General features: G+C 33.4%; 1 protein-coding gene across 7 annotated transcripts in view; it reads left to right on the top strand.

The window, feature by feature from the left end:
- The window catches only part of ROBO1 (roundabout guidance receptor 1), a 1015952-nt gene that overhangs the window by 134187 nt on the left and 869495 nt on the right, over positions 1 to 12270 (top strand). For all 7 annotated transcript variants that reach the window (XM_032489632.1, XM_032489650.1, XM_032489636.1 and 4 more), the window contains exon 2: positions 2409 to 2547. In XM_032489632.1, the coding sequence (XP_032345523.1) occupies positions 2460 to 2547 (88 nt within the window). In that variant the 5' untranslated portion in view covers positions 2409 to 2459. The remainder of the gene's footprint in view (positions 1 to 2408; positions 2548 to 12270) is intronic.

Below are 12270 nucleotides of genomic sequence, written 5' to 3'. Positions count from 1 at the left end.
TGAACATTACAGAATTTGAAAAATATCTGCCTGTTAACATAACTTGCAGGAGTTCAACCAACTATAATAAATGTTCATACTTTCAGGTTTATTTCCTTGTGATCATTGTTTTGATTTAAAAGAAGAATGTACATGTTTGATAGAGGCCTTTATTTTATCCAAACCAACTGCTACTAATAAGCCATATGTAATTATTAATTAAATTGTTAGAATATAATTAATCACAAATATGAAAATCTGTTTCAATAAATAGACTTTAAAATATCATTTAACTAATATAATCATTCTAAATTTTCAAATGATGAGCAAGTTATAAATAGCTTCTAGATTCAAACGTGCTTTTATTTACATCAAAAGCTGAGGCAAAACTGCTTGTGCACATTTAAAGAATGAGGTTCTTTAGGGGTTTATTCCAAAATAGGGACTCTGGTGGTTAGTGCACATAATAACCATATATTAAACTGAGGAGGAATATGAGAAAATCCCCAGGCAAGAGGATCCAAGATGATAGGGCAGCTGTGATATCAAAACCCAGTCAAGAAGACATTACTAGGATGCAGTATACTTACACATTACCTCTGAAAGAGCTAATTATCTGTACGTCACTGAACAATGTGACCATAAGCCAAAACACTCAATGGATAAACCTGAAAAAGAGTCTCTGGAGAAACTAACAACTGCATAGTGTTGACTGAAGAGCAGAACTGTTCAGCTAGGCTTGTGCTCATCTGAAATCTAATCTACTCTTTACTCTCATTTGACACTTAAGAAGATAACGCATGGAAGATACTGTGGGTATATGATGTCATTTATGAGTGATTCACCAAGATAAAGAAAGTTACCTGGATATTAACCCCAAACAAGGAAGATAGACAACAAAAATGAATCTATAGTGGCGAAGAATATTTCTTTGGAGCCAAAGTTCTAGCCTAGACAGGAGTTGCTTGAAGAGTTCTTAAGAGAAAAGAAACCATCCTCAGATACCTTCAGTGAGGTCAGATCATTGTAGCTGGCAGGAGGATTAGGCGGCTCTGCTAAAGCAAAATCTGGCAATTAATTCTGCAGTGAAAAGTGATAAAGTAAGGACAGCTCAGTCCAGACAGGTTGACAATAGCTTTGTGTAGATAAACCCACAGAATGAAGCTGGTCATTCTCTTTTCAAGTTGGAACTCTATCTCAAAAATGAGCGATAGAATGTTATCTTTCTTTGGGAATAAATTATATTTTTATTGTGCTAGATATATTTGCATGTTTTTGACTCAATGAATAAATTTCCTTCCATTTCTCATCTCCCAACTCTAATCAGTCGCCAAGTTCCTCAAGGAGTGCTTGTGTAGTGCCACCTCTCTGACTCCCACCCCAGCACCAGCCATTTGCTCTGCTTCCTCTCCAAGCTCCTTTGTAAGCAATTATTGTAAGTTTCTGCACCGCTGTTACGGCCTCTATGCTAATTTTCCTCATACTTACTTTATCCTTCACATTCCTATCAGAGTTATCTTCTGAATACACTTGGCCCTTCATATTTGTGGGCTTTACATCTTTGGATTCACCTGAGGGTGGAAAATATTTGAAAAACAATTCCAGGAATTTCCAAAAAGCAAAATATTTTCAGTGTGCACTGGTAACTATTTATAGAGTATTGATATTACATTTACAACTATTTACATAGCATTTAAATTGTATTAGGTATTACAGATTTGGTCAATTCTCCAGGCAAAACTGATCGGTCTTCCACTTGAATTAATTCCTGTAGTTTTATTCTGCCATTTGTTAGAGTCTTCATCTTGCTGAAGCCCTGATGACCGAGGGCTGTGTTGCCTACAAGACGCTGTGTTATTCATGATTGATATGAAGTGCCTTGTTTGGAATACAACAGCTGTTAAGGGTTGTTTGTTTTGTGAATTTGCTTATAAACTGATATAATTTTAATGGCTTCAAATTGTTTATGTACCTGCATAAGTAAATAATTTAGTTTTTTTTTTCTTCTGCTGTGCCCCCCAAATACCATAGTAACTGGCTCATTATGAACAGTCTGCAAATATTTGGTTGGTGAATGAATGACCATAGTTTTCTAGATCCTTTGAGCGTGTTCTAACTAAATTAGTAAGAAATTAGAAGCACTTATCTGTCATCCCCTAAAGTGTATGGAAAACTGAGGAATCATTTATTATTATATCTGATTGAAATGAATTTTCAAAATTAATAATTACTACATTTGTTCAAAACGTATATCCTAAAATGTATGTTGTGTCGGCTGAATTCATTTAATGATTTAGTTTTATCATTTTGAAAAATGACATTTCAAATGCACTTGTAGTATAATTTTTCACAACATATCTTTAATATTGTCTTGATCTCAATATAGCTAACCATTAAAAAAATTTCTGTGTTTATTTTTTTTCTCCCAGATAAAACATATCTGTGTCACTGGCTGGGTGGAATGCAAGGAAGGGACAAAGATGAAATGGAAACATGCTCCTTTTTTGGCCATAATATCACTCCTCAGCTTGTCAAAAAGTCACCTGTTCCTGGCACAGCTTATCCCAGGTAAGTGCCATGCATGTTTCGTCAAACCTTGATCAGTATCCCTTCTTTGCTTTACATTTATTTTTATTGTGTGTTGTAAATCAACTTTACTCCTGTTCTTTGGAAGTTGTAAGTCTGTGTGCAATGGTTTCTTAAGTATGTGTGCTGATAAATTTCAGGGATCAAAGGTTATTCTTGAGTACAGAGCACTTTATTAATTCCCTAGAGAAACAGAAAAATTCAGAAAAATTCATTGTTACAGAAGCATGGAAGAAGTGATTATTTTAAGTGATTAGAGTGGTGGAAGGACAATTGCAGTAGGGAAGAAATGTGTAGCGCAAAAAGAGTAGCCGAGTCGCAATGCATGTTAGTACTACAGAAAAGCAACATCACGGAAAGTAAAATATTAAATCTGTTTGGACTAGTGACATGTTAATTAACGGGCTGAACAATGTCAGAATAAAAATGCAGCATGCTGCTGTGCTGCTGCCATGGTTACTGTTGTTTTTGGTGATGTTAGAAATCTGGTTCCTTGAAGTCATAGTTTTATTGATGGTGCTAGAAGAACATTGCTGTACAACTCTTTTATAAGAAGCTGACTAAACTTCGTGTTATGGTGCAGGAAAATATAAAAATGCATTGATGTACCAATCAAAATATAATTTCAACTTTCCTCTTAGATATAACTATGGGAAAATTGTAGTTAACTTGGACATATTTAAAATATCATCATAATTCAGTCAAGTTATTCATAAAAGAATGGTGTTTGGTGTTTTGTTAAACCAAAATGTGAAGCTTGGTTGTTATTTGTTTGTTTATGGTTTATTTTAATATTCAGCATCTGTATGTAACTAATCATGTGTATCCACACACAAATTAGAATTTTCAAATAATCTTGGGGCTTGAATTTTTTTTCCCCTGCTGGGTTAAGATTGACATTTTTGTTTAGAAGATAAAGGGGTTGTGAACAGAAAGTATGTTTATATCTGTTAAGAGCATTCCCATAGAGTGGAGGTATACAGAAAATTTCAATTCTGTTGTTGCAAAGTCCATTTAGCTGCTTTTTACTATATTAGGTTAACACACTGAAATTACTGCAAGTGTTTAATTTCAGCCTGTTATTACATTCCCTTCTCTTGCCACTACTCTGTTGAGTATTGATTAAAATTAATGAATAAACCAATATCAAAAAATGACAATATGAAAAAATGTCATGCATTTTTAAGCATATGAAAAATGTTAATTTAAGTCTGAAGTTTTTCACTGACTTTCAAATCATCAGGATAAATAGGTTTTATGAGAAAATATTTTGTAAACTATGACTGTAGATTTAGAGATAGCTTAGGTGTAATTGTCCTAAACTGTCCTACCAGCTAATCACTGCTCCAGGTCAACAAATTTAGTCCATGATTTAGTTACTGAGCAAGTAATCAAATCTCAAAGTGGTCAAGTGTGGTTTGAAACATCTTTACTTATCTAGAAATACGGAAGAAGGAATGCTTGTAGAGATGTGTGGTAGGAGCTGTAAAGTTTATCTACGGAATGTAAAGTTACCTTTTCTTTCAAGAAGATACTGTGTAATTTCAGAGGAGACATATCACCTTGAATATTTGGCTCCAAAATTTGTCAAAACTCTGCAATTACTATCTTACATGAAAGCATTTTAAAACCAAAGAGAGCTGAAATACATGAATTTATTGCTTAATACAATACGTAGATTGGGTACAAAGGTGATCAGTTGGTTAGCATTTTGCAGAAATAAGTCATACAGATTAGTAACTCAGGGCCCATTTTGAGACAACACCTTAAAAAGAAATCAGGGTGCCCCAAATTGGGGTTTATAAAGCTAAATGTCTTCCCCGTTCAGGACCACAGAGTTCAAGAATTATTTCAAAGCAATTTACCTGTCAAAAGAAATATGCTATTAGCTTTTCAAAGGGAACACCTGCAGAGTGGAAGTCATTTTCATAACTGCCTCCATCTGGGAGCACTGGTTTCAAGCTAAGGTGATGAGAAAACCTCCTAAAAGGAGTCATGAGCCTTAGGATCTCTCCTCCTTTACATTAACCTCGGAATGACATGAGATCTTGATTCTTTTTGTTGTTGTTGTTCTAGCTTTATTATGTTTAGTAGAGGCCCTGACATTGACTGAGTTTAGCACAGCTCAGAGGGAGCAAAGATGGGAAGATCAAATATCAGTGACTTTCAAAAACATAGTTTCTCATTCAGTTGATTTACTTCCACTCTTTCCCTAGAGGAAAGAATATCCTCCTTCATCAGAAATTTATTTCAAAAGACAGATAAATGAAAGTATGTAACATGTTTCTGAACAACTATGGAGAAGTTTATGGTCTATAGGACGTAACTTGGTGAGTTATCATTGGTAGAGAGTCTACCAGAATAAGATGCCTCAGGGTCCTTAAGACCAATGAAAATAACCGTTGTAATGCAGATAGTTTTATTACCTGAATATTATTATTTTATTACACAAATAAAATAATATATATCATTTCTATGTATTTATATAGATTTGATATATATTATTATTTATGACCTGCATTTATTTTATTTTATAGAGTTTTTCAGTCAAACTGTAACTTAGTTACTTGGTGTGATTAAATATTAAAACGAATGCTTGAACTGACGGATTACCCAGATCATTTTTTTTTTCTATTTCATTTCTCTATATAATACGTTTTAAAAACTGCTGTTGTGTTTTAGAATATTGTATGTGATGCAGTTGGTGTATCAGGGAGATGACTAGAAATTCCATGTACATTTTAAATGAAGAAATACACTTGTTGGTGAAAAGTAAATCAGTTTTAAGAGAAAAAGAATAATTAAGAAGTGGATTCTAAGAATGGTTGGGTCTCTCCAACCATTTGAGTTGCTGCCTTCATTGCATACAGAACCCTTTAAAATCTGCCTCTGTATTAAAACCACTGTAAGATGTTTGTCCTGTCAAGTTTCCTTCTCTCTCATTCACATATAAAATACTCTTAAGCCAATGGTGGTTATCCCATGAGGCATGCTGTATCTGGCCCATGCTACATCTTTATGTAATCTCTGCTCCAGAGTAATCTGACAGTTACCCATCTTCACATTTTAAATCCACCTCCAATGGCAACAGATGTCAGGAAGACAATAAAAGACAAGTGTTAAATGATATGTTTTAAAAGTATCTATTCGGCATATAGTAAATTGAATTGAAAATTTGAAGAACATCGATGGTTAAAAGAAAAAAAGGTTGAATCTAGGTGTATACTGTAAGATTTTAAATGGAAATAGGTGGGGAGGAGGAAGCACACAAGGTTGCATTTCTATTTGAATAAATCCGACAGCCCACTTTAAAGTTAAACATGATTTATTTTTCCCTCTCTATTCTCTAAGTGTGCAGCAACAGCGTTGTCCTTCATTAAAGATGCAGGTGCTGACAGGGTGATTTCCTTTGCCCTGCCTCATGTCAACAAGCCTTGAGTATGAAATTGTCTGAAATGATTTACTGCTTCCCCTCCCCTCTCAGACATCCATCCACCACCACTTCAGTACCTTGCTGCTTTATCCAAAGGAAGGTACTTGCAAGGACCAAAGTGTTATCTGGGTTTGAGTCACCTATAGATAGATCATAAATTTTAATGAAAGAATTCTTTATGTAAAACTCTAGAAATAATAGGAAGTGTATACATATAATACCCATAGACCCCTATTTTTTGTGATTTATTTTTTACATGCCCTACAGATTTTGAATAAATTTGAGTATTTATTTCAGATTTTAAAAATCTGCTGTATAAGGCAAAAAGAAAATTGAAAATAAGTTTCTGAAATTAAAATGTGATAGAATCTTTAAACATTTCTTTATTTGACTAATTTATCTAACTAAAAGTGTTGCATATATGCAAGGGTTTTATCCACAGGAATTTTTTTTCCAATAGCTGTGATTCGTTTCTATAGCATAGTAGCCTCGGGAAGTGATAAGGAAAATGCATATTATTTAGAAATTATAGTGAATGCTTGTTCATAGACAATTTGATTTTTTTTTTGCATTGCACTAATCAGAAATTTATTAATTAATTTTAAACACTTAACAGAGTTATTTGTCTCTTCTATTAGTTATCACATTTAGGTTCAAAAGTACTTTAAAATGTTAACTCTTCTGATTATGCATTGATACAGATGTTACTGTTAAAAAAGTGATTTGATTATATACATGATTTAATAAATCTGTATGACTCGAGAAGTGTTTCTCGACATGTTTTTCATAGATGTTTTTCAGAAACGCATTAAATGTTTATTAAAAATAAAATATATAATTTTGAAAGTCAATAGGTCAAGAAAAAAGCCACTAAGCAAATAAATAGATCAGTGAAAATTAACCTGTATAATTAAAAAAATTATACTTTACATGATTCTGACTTAGTTTTGCCTAATGGATACAATTTCCCTTAAATTTTGCCCAAGCCTTAATAGAGTACTGATTCAGACATTAAGTGGCTGGGAATTTATATCCAAATTAGAATTAGAATAATGTCTCAGTTATGCAAACTTTCTGTAAAAAAAAGTTGACATCAACATAAATAAAATCTTTGGCTGTAAATGTTTATTTTCCTCTTCTGATTTTAAAATGAATAAAAATATTTTCATGGGCCCCACTGTGTTGTTGGTTGACACTATGCCACTGTGTCTAGTAGCTAAGAGGTCAGTTCTGTGAAGGACCACCAAAAGATAAAGTATAAATTTATGACTCATGCCTAAATATAATACCAAAAACAATATTCACTACAAACGAAATATAATAAAAACTTAGTTTTTCACATTTCTATAAGCATTATGGAAAGCTACAAGAAAACCACAAAAATTTTAAAAAAGAATATCTTCTGACTATTACTTTTCACAATTTAATTTTTACAAAAATAATAAGGGACCCACCTATACCAAGAAAAGAAGGAAGGTAGGAAGGAAGGAAAGGGAAAGAAAGACTACTCAGGAAACATCAAGAATATCAAAATGTCATAGTGGAGAAAATGTGGCTTTCGGTTGAAAAGGGCTATATATTAATTGTGTAAACTTTGGTCAATAACTTAATCTCCCCCATGTCAGTTAACTCCTCAGAAGGAATGTTAGAATTACCTTGTGTTATTTGTACCTGAATTATAGGTAAAATAATCAAAGAATTTGGAACACTGAGAGGATTTTATATATGGAGCTGCTCTTACTAACATTGATAATAATCTCATTATCATCTGTAAATGAGTGTCACTGGCCTGGGGTGCACTATATGGTTGTCGTGGGACAGTAGCTACTACAGGTGTCATTAAGGGAAAACAGGCATGTGCTCTAAGTAAAGATGAAGTTCTGTAGAGCATCAACTTAAGGAGGGTGTGGAAGACTTCACAGAACAGGTAAACGAGGAGGTAAGAGTCCATTGGAAAGTTAGGATTCATTAAGTGGAACTTGAGTCTTAGGAGTGCTCTCTGATTGAAAAGGTGTGAGTGGAAAAGAAAATCTCAGGCTCATGCCAAGAGACAGCTCTGTTGACTATGAGAACACCTATTTGGCTTGATAGAAAGGAAATCGTATATCGGGGGATGTTTGGAGGTGAGTTCAGAGAGTAATTTGAAGTTCAAATCTTGAGGAATCTTTTATACAAAGCTAAGCAGCTTTAGATGGAAACTCTGGTCAAAAGGAAGGCAGTGAAAGAGTTTAAGATGGGGAGTAACCTAGTAAGACCTTTTTTTTACTGTAACTCTGTGGAAATGTGGTACATCCAAATGTTTCTTTTTTTAATTTATTAATTCAACAAATATTGATTTGACATCTAATACTGCACGGTATTGTGAGGTTGGAGGAGACAGTGTTAATGAAAACAGTCTTGGCATCTTCCACCTTTCTCTTTCTCTGTGGGGGAGAAATAATGAAATCAATGACACATCTAATTTTCTATGTATAAATTATAAACTGTCATAAATTGTTATCATGATAGGAGAGAGAAACAGTGTTGGAGGTTTGCAAAAGTACTATCAATACTTAAAATGTAAACATAGAAATTATTTATGCAATGTTTATAGATAAGTGAATAAATTAACAAGAGGAAGGGGTTGCTGAAAAAAATATGACGATGCCTAATTATACATGGGGCAACAGATAGGAGAGGAATAGGTTTGCAAAAATACGTAGGATATAGAGTCAGGAGAAGTGGGTGATGATGATAGGAAGTGAGGGGAAAAGGAGAGAGAGTCACCAAGTATAACTCCAAGATTCATTGTAGGAGGATAGGTCAATGGTGGCATCACTAATGAAATCAGGCAGACACAGTGTGCTACGCTGTGATTCGATTTTATGTGTATTTATTGTTTAGTGATTTACAACATATAATTATTTTACAAGATCAAGTAGAACAAATATTAGGGTAATAGAGTACTTCTATCTGGTTTTAGAGCCAGTATTTGCTTTCTGTTTTTTTGCTGGATTTAAATTCAAAATGAATTATAACGTTATTTAAAATCAACATTCATATTTATATTTTCTTATATATATATATCCATTATTTGCTATCATTTCTTGTATGGATATTAATGCCATTCAAACTTTTCTGGGCAATTAACCAGGTTAAAGTTAGATTCAAAAGATCAATAATGCAATCAAAACTATGGAGTAAATCCTCATTAAAATATCTGGTACGTATGCTTTATTATCTCAGTGTAATTGTGTTTCCAAGGCTTTTCCCTTGTTTTCCTTCACTGACACAAACGCATTGTAAAAATTCTTTGATTACATGTCACTTGGCATCGTGATGTGACCTTTGTTTACTTTTTGTTTATTTTCACGTGTTTGTAGGTGTTCAATAGGGTTAGAAATCTCACAATAGAAGTGTCGAGTCACTAGAGAGAAGAAATCCTTAAAGAAAAAAAAAATACATTTCTTATTTTCTAGAGACCATCACTCAGTCGAAGATGAGATTTTAATTAAGAGAGAAATTGCCAGGTGTACTCAGTTCCAAGGCTCTTCATCAGCCTTGGTGTGCTAGTGTAAGGTTTTATCTAATTGTTTAAGTAGATGGAAGTGAACCAGCAGACACCATTAGTGACAAGACCCTCGATGAAGAAACTCGTATGTGTAATCTAGCTGTAGAGCCCAGGACCATTCTGCTTTGATGTTGTGGCCTTTGTGATGGACCTGGTTTGAAAAATGCCATGTGTCACATGGTTCACCTAATTAAGTCATCAGAATGCATTGCAGCAAACCGAGTGCCTCATATGGGCTGGTGTAAGTAATTTTTGCGCCTCTATTGCTTGGTTAATAGAAAGACGCGCTGTTCTAGATGATGACTGATAGAGGCTATCTGGTACAGCTGTGGTAATTGTGCCTGAGGGTAGAGAGCCTTTTGTAAAAAATTCTCTATTTGCCAGGGACACTGTCATTACTTCATTCAACTATTTTCTCCTAGATTGCCTAGCTAGAGTTCATTTATTCTTTCTCTTTACTTGTAGCTTTTTCCTGTCCACATGTCTTTGTTCCTTGTTGTATAATCAGACTCAGCCTCTGCCATGTTTTCACATGGGAGAATTGCTTTGACAATAATTTATTTTAATGATTCAATAATTAACAAATAAAATGGATATTTCTGACTATTAAAATATAAAGAACATACAAATAATTCAACACAAAAGGTTGAATGCATGTGGGCCCTTGCAAGTATAAAAACTCAGCTTTTTCCTAAAATGTAACCCACAGTGCAAATTTTGAATGACTTTTTATGTGACATAATTCTATATGCATATACATACATATATATGAAATAAAAATCACAATATACATATATGTATGTGCATGTACATATACATATATACTATCTGTATTTCAATACATATATTTAAATACAGGTGTGCATATAAAACAATATTTGTGTTTATTAGTCTGAATTATAAATATAGGTCTGGTTAATACAGGCAGTATAGAGGTTAAGAAATAATTTTTACCTTCTAAAAAGTGATAGGAATTTTATCATGTTATGACATTTTTGCCTTCTACGTTAATAGTCACTGTCTAAATTACTAAGCTACTGGGGTGATGTTTCCACAGAAGTAACTAAGTTATGTGTGCATGAAAATATTTCTATAAAAATATGTAATTTCTCATTTTTCTATCTAAGTGGTCTTTAATATTTATTTTGCTGTTTTACCCTACATGGATTCATAGCTTGACATGGAATTCAATCAGAGGCATAAGCATGACAAAACTATCAGCTGGGAGCAGGGGCCCCACCACCCTATGTTGTTGATCTGTTCATGAGATGTCATTACTCACTGGATCATAGATTCTTCTTATAACCCTGTGACTCTCATCTCTTCTATCGGGCATATTTTCTCTTCTTGGATTTTTATTTTCTAATATGGTGAGCAAATTGTGGTTTTTAGGTAGTTGCAGAACAGGAAGTATTACTTCTCTTCAACAATTTATAGCTGATTTCACATTCTTTAAATAAACTGTGTGTCTCCAAACATAAGATGACAATAGTATCTCTATTATGTATCTCTGAGAAAAAATATAACTACCAATTAAGCCATGACACAGTCTTAAGGATAGGTCTGTGTGATGCATTGATCAGATCAAGCTCCTAATGCTTTGCAGTTTCTTTCATCCCTCCTGAAGGAGTAGACAATTTCTCTTGCATTTTGTTCAGTGGTGACAAACAATCCTTTTGAAATTTCTCAGGTAGCAGATGCTTTGTTATACCTTTGTCTTCTTTTATTAAGTAACTTAATTTTTGCTTCATAAAGAATATAATTTTGTGACCATTTCTCCAACAATAGATGCTTCTTCAGCAATGTCAAATCTATCATTGAATTTTTGTCTCTAAGCCTGAAATAACAGTAACATTTACTGACAATGTTTAATTACAGAGGAATCATGGAAGACATTTTAAATGATAATAAAACTCGTATATCCTCTGTAATGCATATAATTTAACTGAAATGACAACAATGTGAACAGTTATGACCAAGTAATCACATCACAGTCAATGACAATCATATCAAAATTGCTGTCTGACTCATAGCTATTGTAAAATGCCATCAACTGTGAAAATTCAGAGTCCAAATATGAAAAAAATGATTTTGAATTAATGAAATATGATATATGGGGGGAAATTGAGCCTGACGTAGTCCTTATGTTCCTCAAAGCTATTTTATGTCAAGGTACAAATATTCACCAGCTCTTCTTAATAGATTCTTATTTTAAAGCCACAAACTTGGTGAATGTAAAGAAAAAAAAATAGTATAATAAGAATACAAGTGTTATTAAAATTAATCCATTCACTGGCTCATTCTTTTTCCTTCCCGATGTATCTTTCTCAGGTTTAGAAGTCTACTCATCAGAAAACTAAGCCTATTCACTTGTGATCTTACTACCATCATGATAGTTGAAATTCCTAAGCAGTATGCACAGTGCTGAAATTATTGTATTTCTTTGCTAGACCAGCTGTGTCATTTCTTTCACAGAAGTTCCTAGGTAGAAAACAAAAATAGCTTTAGTAGATACTGTGCTTTTTTTCCCCCCAAAGTTTGCAAGATTCTAAATAATGTCAATTCGATAATAAGAACTGGCTTTATAATACTTTACTTTCAGAAGTATACTCAAACTTGGTAATGTACAGAGAGTTGCTAAGTATGCACCAGTTAAACAGTGGATATTATAAAAATTGGCCAATACTAAATAAAAGATAATATTAGTCCTTAATCAACCTGT

The sequence above is a fragment of the Camelus ferus genome, chromosome 1 (assembly GCF_009834535.1).
Source record: "Camelus ferus isolate YT-003-E chromosome 1, BCGSAC_Cfer_1.0, whole genome shotgun sequence".
In the NCBI taxonomy this organism is placed as follows: Eukaryota; Metazoa; Chordata; class Mammalia; order Artiodactyla; family Camelidae; genus Camelus; species Camelus ferus.
The sequence above is the reverse complement of the archived record's forward strand: the minus strand, read 5'-3'. Positions and strand labels throughout refer to the sequence as shown.